At 24.9% G+C, this 27,631-nt stretch overlaps 4 protein-coding genes across 4 annotated transcripts; 2 read left to right on the top strand and 2 right to left on the bottom strand.

The window, feature by feature from the left end:
- Positions 1-2,121: 2,121 nt before the first annotated feature.
- OCT59_000756 (uncharacterized protein) lies at positions 2,122-3,015 on the bottom strand (the record flags this gene model as incomplete). Its single annotated transcript, XM_025318560.2, has 4 exons — positions 2,122-2,724; positions 2,794-2,825; positions 2,886-2,910; positions 2,980-3,015. 4 exons carry the CDS (start codon positions 3,013-3,015, stop codon positions 2,359-2,361), a joined length of 459 nt encoding a protein of 152 aa, XP_025175767.1. The 3' UTR covers positions 2,122-2,358.
- A 1,664-nt stretch (positions 3,016-4,679) lies between these two features.
- Positions 4,680-5,663, bottom strand: OCT59_000755 (uncharacterized protein; the record flags this gene model as incomplete). Its single annotated transcript, XM_025311034.2, has 1 exon — positions 4,680-5,663. One exon carries the CDS (start codon positions 5,661-5,663, stop codon positions 4,680-4,682), a length of 984 nt encoding a protein of 327 aa, XP_025175768.2.
- Positions 5,664-9,541: 3,878 nt separating this feature from the next.
- On the top strand, positions 9,542-12,054 carry OCT59_000754 (uncharacterized protein; the record flags this gene model as incomplete). Its single annotated transcript, XM_066139081.1, has 5 exons — positions 9,542-10,075; positions 10,161-10,748; positions 10,880-11,027; positions 11,279-11,448; positions 11,533-12,054. 5 exons carry the CDS (start codon positions 9,542-9,544, stop codon positions 12,052-12,054), a joined length of 1,962 nt encoding a protein of 653 aa, XP_065988518.1.
- An 11,452-nt stretch (positions 12,055-23,506) lies between these two features.
- OCT59_000753 (uncharacterized protein) lies at positions 23,507-25,316 on the top strand (the record flags this gene model as incomplete). The annotated part of the gene is made up of 11 exons (XM_066139080.1): positions 23,507-23,537; positions 23,858-23,873; positions 23,953-23,990; positions 24,066-24,108; positions 24,301-24,336; positions 24,425-24,456; positions 24,663-24,696; positions 24,787-24,815; positions 25,002-25,037; positions 25,111-25,142; positions 25,227-25,316. The coding sequence occupies 11 exons, from the start codon at positions 23,507-23,509 to the stop codon at positions 25,314-25,316; spliced, it is 417 nt and encodes a 138-aa protein (XP_065988517.1).
- Positions 25,317-27,631: the final 2,315 nt, after the last annotated feature.

Genomic DNA, 27,631 nt, shown 5'->3' with positions numbered 1-27,631 from the left:
CATTTAATTTTTTAAGCATTTTATTAGTATTTTAAGTAAATACTTAAATGCATTTTACCAACATACCTTATATTTAATAAGTGCTAATAATAAATATTAATAAATTACTTTGACTAACATCGTGATGATAATTAAAATGCATAATAAAATTTTCATTTAGGTTTTATATAAAGTCAAAATTCTACTTATAAACATCAAAAATTATATTAATAAAAGTTGTTTCTTATACTAAATTCTACATATTCTATTAAGCTTTTATATAGCTATAATTAATTACCAATGAAATCATCAAAGTTAAGTGCAAAGTTTTTTAAAATTTTGTAATTATCTTAAAATACAATTTTTGACCAATGGATAATTTTTGATTTTCTAATATATAATTTATAAATGATAATAATTGCTGCACAATATATAATTTAAACTATTTTGAAAAAAAATTTTATTAAAATTACTTTATTTTTTATAAAATTAAATGAAGGCTGAAATTTGGTAAAATTGCAGGCAAATTTGCCTGCAATTGCTTACAGTTTAAGGGATAATAGTTATTTATATTATCTGTACAAAAAAAATGTATAATTAACTTGTATTATTACTGCAAAAATTTTTTATTAATTAAATATATTGTTAATAATCATATTTTTATTAATCATATACAAATTTTTAATTATTGTAATAATTATTTGTAATATTTTAATGAAAATATATATGAATACATAATTTACTTGCTGCACCAAACAAGGATAGTATTTTAAAAAATCATTAGAAATATTGGATAAAATTATTTATTAATAATTCAATAGTTTACCATTTTTATAGTTTAAATTGAAAATATTATATTTCTTATTTCAGTATAAAATTTACAATCCTTTAAGTAATATCAATTTTCTTTTATAATTTTATAGTATTTTTTCAATCCTTTAATCAATTATAGAAATATCTGAAACTTTCAGAATTTTATTATTAATTACTGTTGCTAACCTTTGAAATTGATTTATTACAAATTATTTTTATTATTTAAATTAGATTTTAATTTGTAATTTTTAATAATTTTTTAAAAATACAGTATAATAAAAAGCATAAAATAAACTTAATCTTTTTCTTTTATTTAACTAGCTTTTCTTTTTTTTTATAATACTATTATAGCAAATTTAACATATTTTAATCAAAAATTTTTAAAATCATATATATCTACTAATAAAGTACTAGTCTCTTAAACCTTTTCTATTTTGAAAAAATATAATTATTAGCATTAATTTCATCATCTTAAAGAAAAGCTATAATATTATTTTGAATTGCAAGTAAAAATTCATTTAATTCAGAAATTATTACTAAGTAGTTTTTAGCTGGAAGAATAGTTATTTGATAATAAGTTTATAATTAATTTCCATTTCTAGTTTATCATTATCATCATTTTTAATTTTGAAATCATTATGTTTAGATTCACTTGAAAATTTCAAAAGAATTAGTATCAAGATCAATAACTTCTGTAGTTTTTGCTCTTTTTGTTTTTTCTATTTTTCATGTCAAATTGAACTATTGGACAATTGTTAATAAGCATTATTACATTTTGTATAAATTGAAAATTAAATACTTTTTGTTAAACCAAATCTATACTGGAAGTGCTTATTTTTATTCTTAATAAAGTTAAATTGTTTAGAATTAGAAGTGATAGAATTGGGTATACATTTTTAACAATTTTTTCTAGTTGATTTAACTGCTTTTTTGCATTTACATATATTTTTTTCTAAATTTATATTACAATATAAATATTTTTGACACCCAAATCATATTACTTTTTTTATATGAAATACGTGAAAAATAATTATATAAAATTTCAAAAATTTTATTGTTACTAATGTTAATCATCATGTGAAATCTGACTACTGATTACCTTATTAGTATCATGCAATATGAAAATCGACTGATCACACTAATTTAAAAATTCGCAATAATAAAATATATTAAATAAAATAGCATATATAGTATAGCGCAAATTATGAGTAATATAGTACAAGTCAATTAATTAATCTGATATACAGAAGTTTGACTAGAGTTTTTAGAGTAGGACAATGATTCAGTAGCAAAGTTTAACAAGTTTAATATTATGCATAACAGCAACATACTAAGCTATATCTTCTTCTTTATTTGTTTTTATCATACATTATATCTCTTTTATTTTGTATAATTTTACTATTATAATAAAAGTTAAATCACAATTTACAAGGTTGAAATTGACACCCATATATAAGATGAATAAATATAAAAATACTGTATGTATATTATAAGAAAATAAATATAATATAATAGATAAATATAAACATACATAGTTACTATGGCATAGGCATAATATTATGTAATTTAAACGAATTTAAAATCCCTAATCATTTTTTGTTGAAATTCCATACATTGCATTATCATATCATGTTGCTGTTTTTGGACATATAGCTGCTGTTGTTCTTGCAGCTGTCTCAATGATTGCTCCACTTGATTCTGATTCTGTTGCTGTTGTGCTTGCAACTGTCTCAATTGCTCCATTTGATTCTGTTGCTGTTGTTCTTGAAACCATCTCAATTGCTCCATTTGATTCTGTTCCCGTTGTTCTTGCAACTGTCTCAATTGCTCCATATGATTCTGTTGCTGTTGAATTGCTGGCTGTTGTACTGTTGGCTGTTGTACTGTTGGTTGAGGCATAAACATTACAGCTGGTTTGGGTTGAGGATGTTCCTAATATAATAATCAATAATTAAAATTAACTTAAATACTTGACGCGAAAAGTGAGGTTTTTACAATTACCCATTGGCTTATTCCAGTATTTGTATCATGATCTATAAAAAAATATTGTTAATCTTGTAATAAGTTTAGCTAGAATCATAGTAAATACATACAATAAACTCGGCCATTGTAGTCAACCTAGAGCGGAATGACAATGAAATTTAAACTTTATTGGTCAAACAAACGAACATAATTATATTTACTCACGTATGAATTCCATCCGGGGGGCAAAGGAGTACTCATTTCAATATTGCGGTTCACTGAAAATAAATAAAATATTATTCAAACGGGTAAGGAATTTTTATGTCTTTTTATGTCTTAAAATGGTTAGACAAGGAGTTTAGTTTGAAGTTTTACGAGGACGTATTGACAAGCACAAATGCAGGGGGTTGTTACAAATTTTTTGCATTAAAGTTTTCATACATTTCTATAAGATCACGTGACTAAAATGTCTAACCGTCACCGGTTAAGTAATTGGCGTTGTTCATACTTCATAATTATCTCAACGAGTAGGTTGGTGCTTATTCATCACCCTATAAGTGCTAATTATTTATTGAAAAACGCACAGATACGCCACTTAGTTTATGCTACATTGATAAACAAAGATGCAAAAGTATTGGACATGACTCTCCTGGTGGCATCATCTTGACCCGATGCCCCTTATTGTAAAACATATTATGCAGGTCAAGTTAGCACCGCGTGTGGGTCAAGAATGATGCGTTTGCGCCTTTGAACAAACACACGTATAAACAAGATAGAAATATTATGTGTTGCAAATATTACGTAAGTTGCCATGATAATTTTCAATTTTATTATTGTTAATAAACACAATACGTACAATCACATGACTTAATAAAAAAAATTCGCAATTCGATATTTTTAATGCTCAATAAATAATGTTGATGTCTTTTTTTTGTAATGGCCCGCCAAATTCTTCCATTTTACAATTCATACTCTTCGTACTATGTATGTAACCATAGTGAAGTTTTCGATTGTGACCATTTGGGATTTATCATTGAGTTACCAATATAGCCTCAAATTTTCCAAAAGTAAAAGTTTGATTGCTGATTTTTTCTTTAATAGCTAAATTCAGTATTTGATAATTTATTAATTTGTAGTGACATTTTTTTTGGTAGTCTCAAACAATCAGCAAATCGAAATTTGGACAAACCGAGTACCTATTCTGACTGGTGTGGAGAATCACGAAAAATTTATGAAATTTAATCTTGCTCTAGATGAAATGTTTATTACTCAGGTGAAAAAAAAACAGTAGTAGTTTAATAACCGCGTTTAAAGATTGTATCAGTCAGCCCGGTATTAACAATCAGGATTTAGCACAGCGTCTCTTGTCTATGTGTAGGTCATATCTTCCGGAGCAGTGATTAGGCGTGTTTGTTTATCCTGAGGTGTGATTACCTTGGATCCGAAGCGGTGATCATCTCGGACTGTTTGAATAAATCTTAATAATATAAATAATATACAAAAAATGTTGTTTGTGAACTGCGTAATCTTAGAAAAATTTCCCATTAAGGAATTAGCGATTCTGGTTCCAATGTGAAATTAGTTAGCCAAAAATTTATATTTATTAATAAACTGGGTCTCACGTAAACACGTACTATAATGAAAGCAATAACGCTGTACGGGTTATTCAGAAAAAAATAAATAAATTGACAAATTTATTATGCATTACAAATCATATTATACTTTGTTAGAAAATTTAATTATTCTTCTACTATCAGTATATCCTGGTTCAGTCTAAAGTTTATATGACCTCTAAAAATTTACTATCTATAAATAAACCTAAGTGCATTGACTATAAAGAGCAATTGACATTATTAATAATAAATTTACAGTATAAAGAATAAATTATGGGTCACTTTTTTGTTTTACGATAAATAATTTTCTACTTAAAATTTCTCACACATACTCTGTTCGGAAATCGGTGCGCCACAAGAATCTCCAAATAATCCTACCCACCATTCATTATTCTTGGCAAGCAAGCTTAGAACAAACAAAAGAATTGCTACTATAAAACCAGAAATAAAAAAAAGAACACGTAACATCCCTTTACCCAAATCGAATAAGTTTTTTCCCTCATAACAGTGACATAAAAATCCCAACAAATTATTAAATGTCCATATAGAACATATCACTGTGATAAATTTGCTCCGACAAAAAAACCCGATTGGAGGTGAATAATATGCCAGAACTACTGTTATCCAAGGATAAATTATTGATGCAAGGGCAGTTAACGCAACGGTACAACGTTTATGATATCTATCATCATCATTTGGCTGATCCATTACTACCTTTTGCAACTTGAACTCCACATTAGGATCTTTAACTATCAGATTCCCTACAATTCCTCTCCTTAATATTGCTGGGATTGTCCAGGACAATAACAATGGTATAAATGGCCATTCATCACAGACGACCGATTCTGTCACCATAGATATTCCTGCCAATATACCGACTATTATGTAGTATGCTGGTAGCAATGAAGAAAGTCTCTCCAGTACTGAGGCTTTCGCTGTACAACGGTCTACATAAGTCATTAGAGTGCGTTTGTGTTTCTGATTTTTGCTCAGTGTTAGAGAACGGACTCCGAAAGGTCTATAATTTAATGAGTTTCCGGATACGTCTGTAAAAAAATCGGCTTGAAGCCAATATATACAGCGTGATTCCGGTTCACTTCCTATGTTGAGGTTAAAAATCAATCCAACAAACGGACACCCAAGGCAAATCAACATCCATGCTAGCTTTTTCGTAAAACTATTCATCGGTGATTCTCCTATAATTAGGAGAGCGGGTAAACAACCCGTTACATACTGAGGTATTGGATCTAATAATACATTTATTAACTGCGCAATACTCGATTTTTCTTGTTCCATTTATGCAATATACAAATAATAAATGATAGCGATGTTATAAGAAATTCACGATTTTCTTGATGTCAAAAGCTCTTAGAAATGATAGCTTATATAAATTTTTTACAAGGTTAAATCTCGATGTAATAACCAATTTACTGAATTTAAATCATCAATAGATGATCTGGCCTTTAATTCTATGATAAAAATGATTAGATGGTTTTCTTCTAAGAATAAACTACTCAAAATGGTAATATCATTTTGATTAAGACGATTTAATCATGCATAAATATGATCTGCTAATCTATAAATTTCTTTATTTAAATTACTTTTACATCCCCATTGTTGCGCATTGTACATTTAGTGAATGAGCATATGTTTTTTTCTATTATTAAGCGCCTAGTACATAAATAGAGCTGTCGTGAAATCGTAACAAAGAAATTCATTTTGACAAAATCAAATAAAGCAAAATAATAAAACAAGGTTCAATTTTGGTTACTTTGAAAGGATTTAGGCAAAGATCGATATCTTGCATTAATAGTAATAGATGCATTCTTTTTAATATTTTATTTTTCAGTTTTTCAGTTAAAACTAAAATTAGACAAATGTTATCTATTCTGAAGTAACGATCTTGAGTATAAAGTTTAATATAATAAATTTTGATTTTTAATAGTAAATGTAAAAATAAATGAAAGTATTATATATGAACAAATAAAAAGGATTTATAAAATATTTTATGAAAAATCGATCATTAATAATGTTTTTTCGTTGTATGAATTTTATTCGGTTAATATGTGAAAAATTAGAAGAGATCGGTAGGGGACATATCCGATGAATGCTAATGAATACAAGTGATAATACAAACCGAAGAAATCTTATTACTAGCACGCAATATATGTATCTACTAATCCCTCATAAAAAGGATCTATCTTACAATCTCTAGAAGGTATAGCAAGAGTAACGCGAATGAAACAGTTATGTTTATATTCACATTCATAAATGTTAAGAAAAATAGAAATGTGCCTAAATTATAAACCGGTATCATTAGTAACATATAAATTTCTAAACTTTTTTTAGTCATATGTACGACAGTTAGTTACGAAAAATAAATGAAGAGGCTTTATAAGAGACTTTTATAATAAAATAATGGAAATATTTTTTATGGTAAAACCCTTAAAATATAAATTTTTATTGTTTAAATAACTGCATAGAACTTATAAGTTATTAATTATTGATTTAATATAGGTAGGCAAACTGAATATTTTATGTTATTTATATAATAATAAGGTTATGTTAGTTTTTAAAATTAGTTATTTAGATAGTTTTTTGTAAAATCAAAAAATTTGATTTTGTATGAAAAAATAAAATTTATATTCCAATAAAATTTTTAATAAAAGTTCTTTCTTGCTAATAACCATTTTATTTTTAAGTGTAATTTAGCTAAATAATAAGTTTAAAAAGGTAGTTTATCTAATCTCATTCCCCACGTGTGCACTATCGGGGCTATACAGGTATGCTACATGTGAAACGTGCAATCTTAGCGTTAACGCCCTATAGTCAATGCATAAGACCCACTTATTTAAATTAATTAAAGGATTTTATATTATTTTATTTTATGTTCTCATAAAGTTCACAAGTTAAGATCTTTAAAACACTTGCGACGTATATTCTTTTTTTGTTGGATCTGCTTGGCCGAAATAGGAAAAAAATATGGTGAAAAATTATATTCTTATTTCTTAGAATAGGTAATCTAATAGATATAGATTCAGATTCCTATTCCTTTTCGATTACTATTTGGATTAGATATAAAATTATGTCGTCCCAGACAGTGTTTCGATCTGGATGAAAACTTGAATATTTTCGCTGAGTAAGATTATAAATCTCAGATTTAAACAGACTAATTTAGACTAATATTAATGTATCATTATCCCAAAAATTTATACTAATTTTGTATATCAATAAAATCCTATTTGTTATACAAGTAATAAAAAAAATTGAATTATCGTTTCCAATCTTAGTTTTAACAAATATGCAGAGCTCTATTTCGATTATTTAAACCTGTTGTAAATTGCAAAAAAATTTTTTCATGCAATTAATGGGTTTTTTACTTGTAAGTTATATGGGCCTGAACCGTTTTAAGAAAGAATTAAATTCCCCCCTTTTCATACTCCTTTTTTATTAAAAAAAAAACGTCTCTCTCTTCTGTAAATTATTAAAAAAAATTTTTTTTGTTTGTAAAGATGTAAAATTTATCATGTATTTTTTTTATCATAAGTGATGTAAGATGCTAATGTTTATGCACTGGATAATAATCCTGGCGCAGATACTTACGATAATTTAAAAAAGATTTTGTTAAATTTATAATATTTGCAATAGTAAGCTTTCTAACAATTTGTATTATGCCAACTCTTACATTTATTATTTGCAATATTTTGGTTTAGAAAAGACATTATGATTGAAAAAATTGGGTTTGAATTATTTATAGTCCTTACATCAATTTTTATTTTAATACTATTTATCTATTCTTATTTGGACGACTATATTTGAGTCCTTATTTTTATTTGATAGTCTCAGTTAGATTAAGTTTTTCTATAGCATATTCAAATAGTTTTTTTTTTTTACTAAACTAGCTTTAGCACTTACAGTATGTCTTATTTTTTGGCACGAGTTTTTGATAAAGAAGCTTTTATAGGTAGAACGATTAAAAACCTTGATGATAATATCAAAGTATTTCTCATCAAGAATAAGAAAATATTTATTTTAACATATCTTTTCTTATTCATTAAAGTTGATCCTAAATGGAGAATCAATATGAAAGGAGTGCTTAGGTTTTATATTGGTAAGTATAAAAACTTTTGCAGTGTATACAAAAAAAGATAATAATTTTTTTATTTTTTTTGTGCTTGGATGACATTTAGAGTGGGTGGAAAATGCACTTATGTCACATATAGTAGTACTGCTTCTCGAGTTGCCCATTATATGTAAGATTTTCTTTTTTTTGGTGCGATTATTTCAATAATGTTTTCTTAATCAAATATAGACGAAATATAAGCCATAAGGATATAAGGATGATATTGAATAGAAATTTTAATAGTCCTTTCTTTAATAGGAAGTTGAGTACTCCCTTGATGAAGTTTTTGAATCACAAAGAGGTATATACTGGTTCAAACCCTGAAACTTCTAATAAAATTTATTAGAGTTAGCAGTGATTAATTTTTTTTTTAATATGGTGCAACTTTTTTATAATATTTTGCCGATTTATATAATTTAATCAGCGGCAGAAACAGAAAATTTGATTTCCTTTATAGCGTTAGGTAATCTAAAAAGAATTATTTAAATAAAATTAGATAATAATTATAAAAAATGTTAAATCCACCAGTTTTGTTTTTAATTAAATAAAAGAAACAATAACTTTTTCTTTATCTGCCAATATAATTGTTTCTATTATTACGTATTAATATCTTATCAAATTTTATAAAACAATTTAAAAATCATTCATATAAGAATAAATAAACGAAAAAATCTATTTAATTGCTGGCAAATGAAACACCTAGAACAAAAAAGCTACCATTCCCTTAATAAATCTATTTTCTTGTATAATTAATTGCGGATCTCTGATAAACGACAAATCTCAATCAATTTTGGCTTATTCACATCCTTTAGAAGTTCCCTAAGCTCGTCAGATTCATTTTTGATCACACTCAGAATCCACCCATCAATTATACATATCCGTTATTCTAAAATAATAATTATAATAAAAAAATATCTAATAAAAGACCACGTATTACGTGTATTACGTGAATTTGATTACAATGGTAATACAGCATATACAAATAAATAAAATGTAAAAAAAAAATTTTATTTTTTTTATTTCTCTTTTTTTTTGAATAAAATTATTAGAAATGGAGGATGATAAATCAAATAAGAAAAAAGCTAAACATTTAGATGATATGGCTTCAATTGCAAGCCAATGGATACAAAGTGCAAGTCCCTTATTAGGAATAGCAAAATTTGTTCCCTTCATTAATGAATTTGGAGCTATTTTTGACGAAATCATCGATATAGTAGAAGCTGCTGAACATAATAAACGAACTTGTGGAGTATTATTAAAACGAGTTCATGTTGCAAATTCAGTCGTACGACAATTTAGAGAAAAAAAAGACGACCCTGTTTTTTTTAATAATGAAAATTATTTATCTTTACAAAGATTAACTGTTATTATAGGACAAATTAAAATATTTGTATCAGAAATTTCTCAATTGAAAACTTTGAAAAAATATATTGGAGCGAAAAATATTGAGAAAACTTTTGCAGATTTATGTAAAGAATTTGATAGTTCTTTTAACTTTTTGCTTGTTTCTATTGATCTTAAACGATCAAAATCTATTGAAGACAAGCTTGAAGAATTTAAAGCCGATCAAGATTACTTTGCTGAAGTAAGATTAAAAAATTGGATTCTATTATACATTTGATTGAGTATAGAAATTAATTATAAACTACTATTGCTTTTAATAATTATAGCTTCTACGTGAAATGGTAAAAGATGTTAGAGATAGGATACAAAGTTCAAGTACCGTGTTGGGCGATATAGCTCCGGTACTTGTTCCATTTACAAAATTTGTTCCCTTAATTAAAGAAATTGGAGCTATTGTTGATGAAATCTTCGATGTAGTAGAAGCTGCTGAACATAATAAACGAACTTGTATAGTATTATTAGAACGAGTTCGTGTTGCAGATTCAGCCATACGACAATTTAGAGGAAAAAAAGACGACCCTGTTTTTTTTAATAATGAAAATTATTTATTTTTACAAGAATTATCTTATATTATAACACAAATTAAAAAATTTGTATCAGAAATTTCTCAATTGAAAACTTTGACAAATTATATTGAAGCGAAAAATATTGAGAAAACTTTTGCAGATTTATGTAAAGAATTTGATAGTTCTTTTAACTTTTTGCTTGTTTCTATTGATCTTAAACGATCAAAATCCATTGAAGACAAGCTTGAAGAATTAAAAGCTAATCAATATGAATTAATGAAAATTGCATTGGAAAATTTGATGGCCGATTCTTCTCAAAATCAAAAAAAAATTGAGAATATCTTTCAGGTACGAAAACTTCTTTTATTAGTTATTCTAGTTCTATTGGTTCTGTAAGATCATGTTGAAAGATTTCATTAATTCTCTTTCTTTAAAAGGATTACTTACTTACTATATATTTATTTAAAAACCAGAAATAGATCAAAAAGAAATTGGAGAAAGAAGATATTAGTTACTTTGAATATAATGAATTTAGCAAACCTATTCCAATTAGTAAAGGAGGATTTGGCATTGTGTATAAAGCAGAAACTAATGATAAAAAGCCAGTTGCATTGAAAAGTCTCATAGGTTCAGTAATCGATAAAAATATTATTAAAAACTTTGTAAAAGAGGTAAGAATTGTATTTAAATCCATCATAATAATGTATAAGTAGCTTGTAATAAAAAATGATTCTTCTAATTAAAACTTCTTCGTATGGTTAGCTATCATGACAATATTAATAGATTTCTTGGAATAACAAAAGGTTTGTGTTAATAGTCTAATTTATGAATTCATTCTTATAAATTTAATTTAATTATATTTTAAATTAAATGGGCAGATAATACTGGTTATGTTATGGTATTGGAATACGCTAATGAAGGAAATTTAAAAGAATATTTAGAAAAAAAATTTGATTCATTACAATGGGAGAATAAGATTCAAATGGCATTAGATATTACATGTGGATTATTATGTTTACACTTGAGGAACATAATTCATAGAGATTTGGTAAATCAATAATTTATAATTTATTTATTTTTATTACATTTTTCATAAATATAATTTTTAGTAACGTTTACAATTATACTTTAGCATTCAAAAAATATATTAGTGAATGACGGTAAATTATTAATTGCAGACTTTGGATTATCTAAACAATTAACGGAAGTTACATCTAATTCAACAAGTAACAGGATGGGAATTATTGAATATGTTGAACCACAATGTATAAAGTGTGTAAATTATGTAAAAGATAAAAGGTCTGATGTTTATAGCTTAGGTGTTTTATTATGGGAGATTACTAGTGATCGACCTCCTTTTTGTACGGTAGAACGAGATATGTTAGGTTATCACATTAGTCATGAGAATCTTAGAGAAGAACCAATTGAAAGTACACCCTTAGAGTATCAACAACTTTATCAAAAATGTTGGGATGGAGACCCAGAGAAAAGACCCAAAATCAATCAAATATATAAAGAAATTTTAAGTCAATCCAATGTCAATGATATTAGCGAACAATCCGAAGATTCATTAGTAAATAATGATAGTTTTGATAATTTAAACATACAATCATGCCAATCAGATCTATGCATAAAAACTGAATTGGTATTATAAATAACTATATAATTGAGATGAGATTTAATCAAAAGATATTGTTTTCGCTTTATCAAAAGATATATATCTTTTGTATTTTTCCAATATTTATTAACATCAATCAAATGATTCAAGGCTTATTCTAATAAAAATTAGTGGCTCTTTTTAATGTTTGACAATTCACTATTTCGAAGAATTTCTTTCATAGTTATGGAAGCTAAATTTTTATATCATTGTTTTCACTTTCAAAAGAATCAATTACTTTACTGTACAGTTCGACTGTTATATTACCAATTATAATCTGTTATGAACACTTTGATTAATATTATAGATGCATCTTACCTGAACTATACATGCCATCCAAATTATTTTGGACTGCCGTAATTATAAGTAAAATCCCAAATTCAATTATGGCATCCCAAATTATTTTGGCACTTTACATAGTAAATTATATATAAACCGAATGAATTATGACATCCCAAATTATAATTATGGCATTCCAAAATAATTTGGGCAGCATGTATAACTTGAACTGATTGTGATAAAATGATTTGTAATATTGTGCCATCAGAATTATTTTTACGGTTACAGCATGTGCTGTAATGTTAAATCATAAATACTGATCATTCCTAGCGTTGTAATGTCATTAGTTATAAAATGAACCAAAATGTAAATTTTTTACAATTTTGCTTGTGAAAATAAATGTGTAATGTATTCTTTACTTTTTGACTTTAAAAAGAAAGTTGGGTATGTAAAAAACACGAGATGCGTATTATCTCCAGATTTTATATATATCATTTTTATTTTTTATTTTTTATTAGCGATTAAATTTGTAAAGCACAATACAAATATACAAAATTTTATAGTAATAGCTGCAGGTACCTGATTCTAAACTATCGAATACTAACCAACTAGTTTCTATATTAGTTATAACCTGGATTTGAGACCTACTATAGTAATATACACTTAAGACGTTTTATCAACCTCGTTCTAAAAACCTGACTCTTAGGATAAAATTAATTTTTTATTTCATCTCCTTAGAACCACTGAACACTGTTCAACTGCTATCCTCCCTAAAAATAAAAATAGAATAGAAAGTGTAGTTCTAAAACTATAAACCCTGTACATTCATTCCAAGATAAATATTCAACCATAAACTTTTTAAATCACTATAAAGGTTAAAAACATTAATTTTCCTATTAGGATTTATATATTCATTTTTGTTATAATTTTCTTTAACTTTTTTAAGATTACTAATTTTTAATCTTTTCTCTTTTTCTTTTTGTTTTGAACATCTATCAATGCAAAAGCCCCAACTTTTTTCAAAAATAAATTTTGTAGTAAAACTAAAAATTTTTCTTGTATATTTCAATTTTCAAATATCAATGAAGTATATGCCAACAATTCACAAGGAACTATACCTTTAATTAAATCAATGAAAGTGAACTTTGATTTACTATAATCATGATCCCAAAAAGTCATTTTATCAATAAGCTCATCATCAATAATAGCCATTTTGATTTAGATTTAAAAACTTTTCCCAATTTTGTAATATTAAAAATTGATGTAAATTACACTCTACAGTATTATTATTCCATCATGAAATATAAACTAAATTATTTAAATTATTATTTTTAAAAATTAAATTTGAAGTTTTATCAGTATAAGTAATAAACTCATTAACATAATTATTAAAGTAATCATTACTATGTCCCTTAACTTTAACAAAATCTAAAGTAAAAGTATTTGTAACAATAATTTCTCAAAGAATATTCTAATAAATATTAGATGTTCTAATTTTAAAGAATTTTCTTGGCAAAATATTAAAATTATTTCTATCTATAATATCGTAATATCCTGTAATATTAAACATTATTCAAGTCAGTATAAATAGTGATCTCACTATTAGATGGTAAAACAATTAACGCTGAAATGACTGCTAACAACTCTACTTTATTTGATGATGAAAAGTAAGAAATTTCTGAACGAAAACTATGTAAAATCACATTATCTTTAACAATATATAATAAATCTAAAAGACATTATACATTGTTGTTTTCTAAAATCATAAACTGAACCATCAGTATAAATCTTGAATTTTTTAATTGAATTTTCAAGTAAATGAATTTTTATTAGTTGATTTTGATTGGATGAAAAATCCAACAATTTTATAATTAGATTATTATTTATTTTATATGATTGATCAATTGATATTATAAGTTGACTAATTATTGTTTTGTACTTTTTCCAGTTATTTCTAACAAAAAGTCATTGTAACTAAAATCTTTAACATCCAATAAATTTATTTGTGTACACTTTTAAATTACTATTGTTAAATGTCAATTAATTATATGAATTATGAGATTGACTTCCAATAATTAAACAATCATCGGTGTTAACTAAAATATTACAATTGTATTGTTAGAGCCTTAGAGGTCAGTTCTTATAAGCTTAAAAATAAGCTATACATTAAAAAATGTTTATATTTAATAAAGCAGAAGGTAATTTTAAGGATCAACGTATATGTTAAAATCAATCCAATCAGATGTGAATAGAGTATCGCTTCATACTGGCGCATACAATCAAACATAAATAAGGGAAGGCAGATTAACCATATAAAACCAAACTTAAAATTAAGGTGTATATTAAAGGGTAAACATTTTATTAATTAAATTCTTCACATACATTCTTATATTGAATTCTTTAATTACAGGTCTAATTACAGGTCTATATACACAGTGAAATTCGATAAACCGGATCTTCGATAAACCGGATTTGCGCCTAAACTAGACTTTTTTGCTGGAACCAAATCACGTATATTAAAATAGGTTCGATATACCGGAGTTTACTAGTAAAAGCTCGATATTCGCTATAACGGATCAATTTTCTAACCAGCTATAGTAAAAATGATTCGATAAACCGGATAACGTGACTGGGAACCAATAAAATTTAAGTGACGTGATGCGGTAAATCCTAAATTTGGCCAGAATTATAAAAATCTTAATTCCGGCTGAAGTTATGTATTACTTTTAAAATATTTTATATTCATTTTCATGACCTCTATGACTTAAAACTAGATGAAAAAATCAAATTATAGTGTATATTAGTTTTATTAGCATGAAAATTTTTTAAAAATTCAATATAATAGATTTTCAATATATCAAAATTTTTTCGCTAAACCAGATATCCCGATAAACCGGATATTTTTAGTGGAACCGATAGATCCGGTTTATCGAATTTCACTGTGTATACATAAATTTCCAAACTAAAAATGTTTAACATATGTTACATATGCTATATATCCTATATATGCTATATGTTCTATATATTCCATATATACTACATATTCTATATATTCTATATATCGGACATATGCAACATATCGAACATATCAAACATATTCAACATTTGCTACATTGATCAGCATCACAGGTCCAGTTATATCACATGATTGCTGCGCAACATTTTACTGCGTAACAGTATGTCAGTATCCATCTTTACCATATGATTTTTCAAAATTATCTAAATCACATCCAGAATATTTTCTTAAATGAATATTTGATGCTTTAATATTAACATTATAAATTACATTTAAATGACCTAATAACAAATTTTATTGATCATCAATGCCAGATTTTTTAACTAAAACCCCTATTTCAACATCATTTCTCTTATTATTTTAAATTCCAATAAATGTTAATATTTTAGAAATATTATTGTTATTTATTTCACAATAAGTCATATTATATCCTTTAAAATAAGGAACTGTCAACATTCTATATTCTGGTTTAAAGATTTTGCTATCAACAGTAACAATTTTTTGTATTTCTTTATACCAATTTTTTAGTTTACAATAATTATGATTATCTTCCTTAAAGTTTAAAGTATACCAATTAATTAGATATTCCAATTAATTGATCTAAAGACATAATTCCATCTTTTTTGAATCTATAAATATTCTTAAAAAATTTTTCAGCTCCTATTATTTTTCTTACTGGTACATTATCACCAGTTATTTTATAATGTTCTATATTTATCGTACTATTTATCAAAATTTTTATGTTAATATTTTTTAATATCTTAATATTTTCTAAAATCCAATTAGAATAATTTCTTTTATAAAATAATAATCATTCTTAAACAAAAAATCTGATACTATATTATCTTCTATTCAAAATCTCTGTTGCAATTATTTAATTTTAAGCATTGTAATTTTCCTAATAATCCTTTATCATTTAATAACTGTATTAAGAAATTTGTGCCTTTTGCCTGTAATTGATTATTTGCTACATTCTTTATATTATATATCAAATTATGATTAATTATAGCTATTAGTGCGTGTATATTAAGATAATTTTAATTTTTTTTTAAATGCATATCTGAATGATAACGTAATCCTATTACATTTTTGTTCACTAAAAATTGTTATTTAAACACGGTATTCAATTGTAGAGATGACAAAAGTATTAAACACATACTGTAATTATTTGTCTGTAATCCTTTTATTTAACCAATTTTTTAATTTTGATTTAGCTTGTTGAAAACTGAATTTTTTAATATCATTGAAGTTAAACCAAACCCCAATATTCTAATAGATTCACTAGAACATTTAGATTTAATATTAATATATTCAGATTTAAATAATTATTTGAATAATTATATGATTTATTTAATTTTTTCAATAATAATTCAGATTTATCTTTGTTAATTTTAATATCATTCAAATTATAAAATTTGTTTGCAATTTTTAGTATTGTTTTAAGTTAAATTTGATCTTTTGCCAATAATATAATATCATGACTATCATCTATGTATACTTTTTCTGAGAATATAATTGATTCTTTAATATAATTAAAATAAATATTTTTTTTATATTTTGCAGTAATTTCATAACCATGATTTTTCTGTTATAATTGACAAAGTAACAGATCATAATATATACATCAGAGAAGCAGTGAAATAATCTCTTTCTGGTCAATTCCTGTTAATATATTATAAGGATTAGTTTTACCAACTGCTGTAAAAATTTGATTTTTTCATTCTAAAAATAAGTTACAGATAATTAAAATAAAATTATTTAACAACTACTACTATTTGTTTAATATAAATAGAATAAGTACAAATAATGGTATTACTACGATTCATAATAATAAATATTTTAATAGAATTAAATTAAAAAAAAAATGCAACAAATCTAATGATAAATGAAATAATTAAATTCAGATTTTACAGCATTCTACATAAAAAATATAGACAAATTGTATAAATAAAAAATGCATTTAGATCTAAAATTAAAAGTAAATTTACTGATAAATATGATACAAAATTTAACTGAATTTAAGTTAAAATATTATTAAAGATGTTTAAGAACATGATTATCAAATAATTGAAAAGAATTAATTGGAATATTGATAAAAGAAAAAAAATACAAACTGTAAAAATAGTTTATTTTGATGAATATTATTGTCTTTACAGAAACTTCAAATTTTCAAACAATATTATTTTAATATTAAAAATAAAATATTATTATTTTAATATCAAAATGATATTGAAATAGTATCAAAATGATATTAAAATGATAATTGAAATAACATCGAAACAATATATTTAAGTTTAACTTAAAAATGTCATTTCAATGTTATTTCAGATATCATTTCGATATTAATTTAATATTGATTCAATATTAATATAATATCAAAATGATAATACTTTATTTTGATATTACATTAATATTAAATTAATATTGAATCAATATCAAAATAATGTCAAAATAATACCGTTAAGATAAACTTAACGATATCAATTCTATATTGATTAAAGATGTTAAGTTTCTGTAAAGTAATATTCTTTAACAACCTAATTTTATTTGAAATAGTCTATTGGAAAATTTGATGTTATTTATTTTTCTATTTATTTCTATTGACAAAAAAAAAGAAAATATATATATAAATAAAAAATATATATATATATATACTATTTAGACAAAAGTAATGAAATTCATACTTTATTAATTACTCAAAATATATATATTAATAATACTTGAAATTTTAATATATAATAATATAGATAATACAGAATACAGTCAGAACTCGATATAACGATTCGTGATAAACCGATTTTAGCCTATAACGAACTTTTTTCTCAAACCAAAACTGTCTATATTAAATTTTATCACTATATACCGATTTTATTATAAATTTCACGATATTATATATAACGAAGTCTGATCATAAACCAGTCATATGTATTTATTCGCGATAAGCCGATTACCACCTAACTCCGGTCAGAATTAACTTATTCCCGGCTGGCACTATGCAGCGCAGCAGATCACCTGACATTTATGCCTTAATTTTGGAATTTAATAATTTCTGTAAGAATATGATATTAATAATAAACAAATTAGCACAGCATGTAATACAATTAAAATCATTTTTTTTATTAATAAAAATTCGGTATACCGAATTTTTATATTTTTTACTATATAATCGGTATATTAAGAATATTTGATTTATCGAATATCTGATATAACGATCCAAAATTGCCTAACCGGAGGGTTCGTTATATCGAGTTCTGACTGTATATATTAAAAATTTTATAGTTTACAACTATGTTAATTAAAAAAGAAATTTATTAGTCATGTGTTCATAAAATAATAAAAGTTACCAATAGATTATTTATAATATAAAATTTATTTGTAATATACTGATCTTGCCAAACTTTTTTTTATTTTAAAATAAGAAAAAATGTATTTATAACAGCCTGTTACATATCTTATTTGTAACATCCTTTTTTTATTTTTTTTTTAATAATAAATTTAATATGTATTTCACAAATAAAATTTTTATATGCAAAATTTAATTTGGAAAACTTTTACTTAATGTATTTAAAACAGTTTCATAGACAAAATTTTAAGTTATAAGCAGTTTCTTGAAATTTTTTAAAAAATTCTTTTGTCTTAGTTACACAACTGATCTTTTGTTTTTGTTTACATTACGCCTGATCTTAAATTTTAATTGGATAAAATTGGAAGTTGTTACAAATAAGATGCGTAACAGGCTGTTACAATTAGATTTATCCTTAAAATAATTATTGAGAAATCAAAGAAGAACATGTTATAATAATTTATAGATCAAATTACAATTTGAAAATAAATAAAAAAATTAATAAATCATTATTTAAAAAAACAGGTTTTTTAAAATAATCTTATGATGATGCAATTGAAATTACTCATTGTACAAATACATTTAAAAATCCAAAAAACTAAAAGTTTAATATAAATAAAATAAGAAGAAGACTTTTTCTACCGATCGCATAAACTATTTTTTTCTATAGAAATTTTAAAGGAAAATTTTCTGAAACTATGGCTTCTTTATCGAATTAAAACATTTCTAAAACCCTTTTTGAGGGTAATGACTTTGATACAGCTGTGGACAGAACTTTCTACTTTGAATCGGTTAGCCATATTCTAAGAAATATTTTTCTTTCAGTTTAACAAATGAAAATATTTTTCAAACCGTTGAAAAACTTACTGAAGATGAAGAACTGTATATGAAATTACTTATGAAATATCATGAGGCTCTTGCAACTTTTAGTATCGGTGACTTACAGTCTTTATATCACTTACTCTTTCTTTTTTACAAGTCTTTTGACTTTATTTAAGTTAGTGTAATTAAAGGAATGGAAAGTGTTTGCAAAGAGTTCATGAAACAACAGATGACGTTACTACAATAAATAGTACCCCAAAAAAAATCTGATCTGATCTGTTGATCTGAGTCAGATCTGGTTCGGTTTTCAAAATTTTAATCTGTAGATCAGATCAGATCATAACACAAGAAAATCTGATCTGATCTGAACAGATTTGGATCAAATTTTTTTTTAAATAAAAAAAAAAAATTTTTTTTTAAAAAACTTTTTCTGGACGAACAGACGAAGCTAGACGACCAAGATTTAAAAGAACAAACTAGGTAAGTTCATTTTTTTTTTTTGTTTTTTTCTTGAGAGAACATAATTAACAGTTCCCTTCTTTTTTAGTAGAAAGCCTAGATGAACGAAACCTAACGACACGACCAGGATTTAAAAAAAAGAACAAACTATGGTAAGTTCATTTCTTTTATTTTATTTTATTTTTTTTACTTAAGGGAATGTAATTAACGTTCCCTTTCTTTTTTTTTTAGGAAACCTGAACGTGAGACAAAGGAACAACCAGGATTTAAGAGAACGAACTATGGTAAGTTCATTTCTTTTATTTTATTTTATTTTTTTTACTTAAGGGAACGTAATTAACATTTCCTTTCTTTTTTTTTAGGAAACCTGGATGTGAGATGAAGCTGAATGACCAGGATTTAAAAAAAAAAACGAACTATGGTAAGTTCATTTCTTTTTTTGTTTTTTTTTTTATTTTTACTTAAGGGAATGTAATTAACATTCCCTTTCTTTTTTTTAGGAAACCTGAACGTGAGGCGAAGCTAAACAACCAGGATTTAAAAAAAAGAACGAACTATGGTAAGTTCGTTTCTTTTTTTTATTTTTTTTTATTTTTACTTAAGGGAACGTACTAATTAATGTTCTCTTTCTTTTTTTTAGGAAACCTGAACGTAAGACGAAGCTGAACGACCAAAATTCAAAAAAAAGAACGAACTATGGTAAGTTCATTTTTTTTTTTATTTTTTTTTATTTTTACTTAAGGGGAACATACTAATTAACGTTCCCTTTCTTTTTTTTAGGAAATCTGGACATGAGACGAAGCTGAACGACCAGGATTTAAAAAAAAGAACGAACTATAGTAAGTTCGTTTCTTTTTTTTATTTTTTTATTTTTACTTAAGGGAACGTAATTAACGTTCCCTTTCTTTTTTTTTTTAGGAAACCTGGACGTGAGATGAAGCTGAACGACTAGGATTCAAAAAAAAGAACGAACTATGGTAAGTTCGTTTCTTTTTTTTGTTTTTTTTTCTTTTTACTTGAGGAACGTAATTAACGTTTCCTTCCTTTTTTTAGGACAAGGACCAGATCCAAACTAGATTCAGATCAGATTCAAATCAGATTCAAATGGATCCAAACCAGATTCAGATCAAATTGAACCAGATCTGATCAGATTCGGATCAGATCAGATCTATTAAAATAAAAATCAGATCAGATTAGATTTAAGCTGAATCCAGTCTGAACTGATCTGTTAGGAGCACTAACAACAAATGCCAGACATATTCAAATCTTTAGAAAATTAACTGATGGATATAGAAATTTTAAAAGTGCTTAAAACATCTAAACACCAATCAAAAGCTACAGTACAACAAAAGGAACCAATTAGTATCCTCTCAGCAAAAACCACTTTTTTTACGCCCAAAGGTAAATAAAAGCAAGTTTTAAATACGTTACTATTACAGTATCAATTAAATTCAAATTAATTAAGAGATTATCTCAAACAAAGAAAAAAATGAGAATGATTTCAGGCTATGTTTAAAGGAGTTCTTGCTTCAGTAATTACAGCTACTTTATATCTGGATAATTCTGCTCATTCTATTGTTATACCTTTAGGTGTAAAGCATTTTAATTAATTCAAGATCAGGGTATCTGTAAATTAATAACTTACTACGAATCATGGGCTGATTTGAAAAAGATCATTGGTAAGCCATTTAGTTTGAACGAATTTACTGATTAGATGAAGTACTTTACCTCTAACTTGAAACAAAGAAGTAGATGCCCTCAGAAGATGAATCAAAAAGGCAACTTCAAGAATCGAACAATTAATACTAACACTCAGTTGAGTAAGAAGCAAAAAGTGACTAAGGAAATCAAGAACATAGATAAGGCCTTAGACGGTATTGACAGCTTATTATATTAGCAAAAATAAGGTTAATGTTTAGAAAACTAGGAGTATCATAATATAAATTCAAAAGAATGGTTAGATAATCTTAGTTTTAGAAGTGTAATTGTCATCAGTAAACTTTTTAGGATGTAGAATTGCAATAATCTGCAATTTTTAGTAAAAATCTGCGCAATACTGCAGAATTCATCTTTTTATTTTTTTCAAAGATATTTTATAAACAAATCTGTGATAATCTCCAAAATCACATATTTTTAAAACACTTCGCACAAAAATATTTGGAGATCTTCACATTTTTCTTTTTTTATTTGATAAACTTTGCATTGACTCGAGTTAATTAATTTTAACCAAATTTAAACTTTTTTAAAGAAACAATTTTTTACAAGACTTTAAAGAAATAATTTATAACACTTTTTAAAGACAATTATTTCTATCACAGTTTTTTTTTAAAAAAATACTCAAAGATTACTATTTTTTTCAAGCTTCGAAGTCGACGAATAAAATTAGTAAATTCACCTAACTTTGAATTTTCTTAGGATTTTTGTTAAAAAAAGTTTTTTTTGACTTTCAAAGTCTTATGAAGTCTTATGGGCAAAAATGGCAAGATTCGTGTGAAAAATATTAACTAACATTAAGAACGTTTACTAACATTCTTTACTTCTGTTTATTTTAAAGGACAGCTCCCTTGGAGTTCTGGATTCCTATTTAAAAGAACTTCAAAGGTAATACCTCGAAATTAAGTTTCTTCTTTTAACGAATACTTCACTATTGTTCATTTCTCCTATTTTTTAAGTCACAGGCTCCCATTTGAAAGAACTTCAAATGTAATACTTCAAAGTTCTTTTTTTTTACTTTCTTTTAATAAATGTTTTAACATTTGTTATTCTTTTATTTTTTAGATACTGTCTTATTTCAAATATTTCAAAGGTAATAACTTTCAAAATGAAATTTTTTTATTTTAACGAACGTTTCATTAACATTCATTTTTTATTTTTTTTGTAGTCAAACACCAATAGTACCTGACCTTTGCTGTATCTCATAAGTTTTTTACACAAAACTATTAAATAATAAAATTGGAGAATTGCTTATTATTGGAAAATGATTGAGTCGATTCATCATATTAGAAGCAACAGTATTAGAATCAATGAAAGAAGAATCCAATATTGTTCTATAATCATCAAACATCTATATATTTAAAAACACTGCAATCACGTGGGCGTTATGTTTAGATTAACCATATAAATAAGTCATTTGAATTGTGTAACCCTACTCCTATTCGTCGCCAATGTTACACAAGTCCAAAAAAGGAAATTTTATTTCTGGCAAAAAACTGAAACTTTGGGTTACACCGGATTCCATAAAAGGAAATTGTCGGTTACGCAAATTTCCAAAAAAGGAAATTTTGTCTTCTGTTACTTTTCAGAGAAATTAAAAAATTGTGTTGCTCAAATTTCCAAAAAAGGAAATTCTTTGCAGATCTTTTAATTCTGGCCGGAATTACATATTAACTGTTGTCGTAGACAACAGGTGAACACTAGTGTACATTAAATATAATACTTTAACAGAAATCTAAACATAAGGAATGCATATACCATGATACATCACCAACAGCATCTTGAACGATAGACTTGAGTTTGTATTATTTGAATTAATGGTTATGATACTTGGTGTTCATCATACTGGTAGAATGAAGAATAGGCCACCTTAAATTAGGTATACTATTTATCAGTGAATTCAGTGTTGTATATTTTTGATGTCTGCAGCTTTTTTTGGTTGTTCTGAACATGTTCACATTCTGTCTGTACTCTTCTGTAATTACAAAAATTATATATATTTATGCATAATTGGATGCTAAACATTTTTGCTAAGTATTGAACAAGGTTATTATAGAAAAATTTCAAGGGGTTATCATTTCTTTTTTGTGTAACATATCCCAAACATTGTCCCATGACAACACTGAATGAATTTATTTTATGTTGTTGTTAAACATTATTATTAACAGATACTGGAATTCAAAGGTAAACCCTTCAAAATTTTATTTTTTTTATTTTTATTAAATAAAACGTTAACTAACATTTCGTTTTCATTATTTTGTAGGTCTATAGTTTCTGTTGATTTCTGCGTGGAATTTCAAGGTAAACTTTAAAATTCAAGTTTTTTTGTTTTCTAAACAAAACGTTGGCTAATGTTTTAGTTTTTTTAATTTATAGGTTTCTATGGCTTTCCGATCGCTTCTAAAACAGGATTTCGAAGGTATTTATCTTCAAAATACTAATAATTTTTCGTTTATTTTTTTTTTGTTTTATTTAATGAAATATTTACTAATGTTTTCATTTATTTATTTTGTTTGTTTTTTGCAATCATTTCAAAGGTAAACCTTCGAATTTTTTTTAATTAAATTATTGATGAACGTTAACTAATATTCATATTTTTTTTTAGGTAAAGGAAGCTAAAAACGAATTCTGGACTTCTATATCAAAGGTAAAACCTTCAAAAAAAAAAATTTTTAATAATTTTATTTAACAAAATATTTTCTAACGTTTCTTTTTTTGTATTTTGTAAAATACAGCATTCCAGACACTCCTGGATATAATTTCGAAGGTAAACTTTGAAATTCTGATTTTTTTTATTTAAATGAAACATTACTAATAAGTGTTTTAGGTTTCTTTTTTTTTGTAGGTTTCAGTACTCTAAAGATTCCTAAAATAAGTAAAGGGTAAGTTTTGTAACATTTTGTTGTGAAACTTTAAATTTTTTTTTATTTTATTAAGAACGTTTCTAACATTTTTTTTATTTTTATTTTATAGGTTCTAGTACTCTAAGGTCCAAAACTTCAATATGGTAAGTTTTATGATGAACTTTCATCACGAAACTTATGTTTTTTTTTATTTTTATAAAAGAAAGTTTCTAACATTCTTTTATTTTTTTTAGGTTTTTGGCTTCCAGACAGAATTTTGAAGGTAATACTTCAAAATTCTATTCTTTTTTTTATTTTATTTAAACGAAACATTAGCTAATATTTCAGTTTTATTTTTTGTAGATTTTTGCCTTTAAAACAGAATTTTGAAGGTAAAATCTTCGAATTTTTATTTTTTTTTCATTTAAACGAATGTTCACTAATATTCGTACTTCTTTTTTTTAGGTAGAGGAAGCTGAAAGAAAGTTCTGGACTTCTGTTAAAGGTAAATAAACTTTTTAAAAAAAAATAATTTTTTTTTAACGAACATTAACTAATGTTTCGTCTTCTTTTTTTAGGTAAAGGAAGCCAAAAAATAAGTTTGAACTTTGTAAGACTTCGAAATGTATCATTTTTTTATTGATTTTATTTAACAAAATGTTAATCATACTAATGTTTTTTATTTTTTTTTTAGGTTATAAGACGTAAAGATTTCAAGACTTCAGATGAGTTTGCATTTATTCTTTTGTTTTTGTTTTTTTTGTTTCAAATTTCTTTTTACTAACTTTTTCTTTCTTTCTTCTTTAAGTTTCAGTAATTCCCCAAGACTATAAGTAAATTTACCATTAGGTTTTTTTCTTTTTTGTTTTTCGTTTTGAAATCTTTGTTTTTTTTTTCATCTTTTAAGTTTTGGTTAATCTCCAAATAGGTGAATTTGCATTATCTTTTTGTGTTTTTCTTTAGATTTCAGTCTCTAAGACTTTGGGTGAGTGTATTTTTTTCAGTTTTGTTTTTCATTTATAATTTATTTTTACTAACCGGTTGTTTTTTATTTTTCTTTTAGGTTCTGAGATTTCTGAACAAAATTTCGAAGTAATTTTTAAAATTTTTTTTTTGCTTTTTTTATGAAAATGAAATGTTTACTAATGTTTCGCTTCTCTTCTTTTTGTATGTCTATGAACGAGTTCATAAATACTTTCTAAATAGAATTTTGAAGGTAAATTTCAAAATTCTTTTATTTTTTCTTATTTTTTATTTAAACGAAACGTTGACTAATATTTCATTTTTATTTCTTTATAAGAATACAGCACTCCAAACTCCTTCTGAACAGAATTTCGAAGGTAAACTTTAAAATTCTGTTTTTTTCTGTTTTTATTTAAATGAAATGTAACTAACATTTTATTTTTATTTTTATTTTTTTTGTAGTTTCAGTACTTCAAAGATTCCTAAAACGGATAAAAGTAAATTTCACAACGTCTCATTGTGAAACTTTATAATTTTTTTTTCTTATAAAAGAACATTTTTAATGTTCTTTATTCATTTTATAGGTTGTCAAGCTTCTTTAAATGAACCAGACTTAGAATGTAAGAAATAGAAGGAGGGATTTTTAAGGTAAATATCTTTAAAATTATATTTTTATTTTTTTTTGTTCAACAAAATGTTTAGAATTCGAAGGTATTTCTTCGAATAAAATTTTTTTTATTAATTTTATTTAGCGAATGTGAACTAATGTTCATTCTTCTTTTATTTTAGATTCTAGATTCACATTTTGCTGAAAATCCTTAGGATGGTAAACTGTAATAGTAAAAAACTTCGAAAGTAAACACTTTGAAGTTCTTTTTTTGTTTTACTTTCTTTAATGAATATTATACTAATGTTCATTTTTTTCTTTATTTTAGGTTACAGTTTTCCATTATGAAGAACTTTAAAGTATTTAAAAACTTCAAAGGTAAATACTTTAAAGTTCTATTTTTTAATGATCGTTATATTAATAATCGTTTCTTTTACGTTTAGATTCTGGACTGCTGGATTATATATTTTTTTTTTAATGATCGTTATACTAATAATCGTTTCTTTTGCGTTTAGATTCTGGACTGCTGGATTATATATTTTGAAGCTGCTTGCTTTGAAATTTTTTTTTCATTTGTAGGTCTCCATTATTTGTTAGAATCGAACTAACTGGAACAATGTCCAAACTATTAACAACGTATAAATTTGTAGTATAGAATAATTAGTGTAGTTTAATTAATTTGTACATATAATTTGTAATACTTTTATTAAATAAATTAAATAAATTGATACTAGTTAACATTCAATAGCAGATAACTGAATTTGAGTTGTTTTGAAAAATTCTGAAGATTTATTTTTAAAATTCTGTGCAGATTTTTTAACATTTGCAGATCTGTATAGATTTTATTAAAAAATTTTCTCTGACATGTGTTGATAGGGTAGCAGATCTGTGCAGAAATTTAGGCCAGAGATCTTTGCAGATTTTTATCCTAAAAAATTTACCAATGGTAGTAGGGTGGCTTCATTACTGACTATTTCCTTATTTTTACATATTTGTTTTTTATTTTCTTTTTTGTATGTGGGACTTTTTTTTTTGTTTCTATTTTTCCTGCATCTTTTTTCTTTTAATTCATAGGTGCATTTGCACCAGGTTTATTAATGTATTCTCATTGTACTGCAGGAGTAGTTAACCTATTTACTGTATATTTTGTAATGTAATTTACTTATATTGTATAATTCCAAGTATTATAATTAATAAACTAAAAATTAAAAAAAAAATATATAAATAGAATAAACAATAATATTACTACAATCTATAATAATAAATATTTTTATAGAATTAAATTAAAAAAAATGCAACAAATCCAATGATGACTGCGACAATTGGATTCAAATTCTAGCATTTTATATGAAAATAAAGACAAATTGTAAATTATTATTTCTTATAAATCTTTATATGATTTATTAATGATATATTTATAAAATAATGAAAGCTATTTAAAATAAAGAAATCAATAAATTATTATTTAAAAAAATAAGTTTTTTAAAATGATTTTATAATAATGCATTTGAGATTGCTCATTGCATAAG

The sequence above is a fragment of the Rhizophagus irregularis genome, chromosome 1 (genome assembly GCF_026210795.1).
Source record: "Rhizophagus irregularis chromosome 1, complete sequence".
Classification (NCBI taxonomy): domain Eukaryota; kingdom Fungi; phylum Glomeromycota; class Glomeromycetes; order Glomerales; family Glomeraceae; genus Rhizophagus; species Rhizophagus irregularis.
The sequence above is the reverse complement of the archived record's forward strand: the minus strand, read 5'-3'. Positions and strand labels throughout refer to the sequence as shown.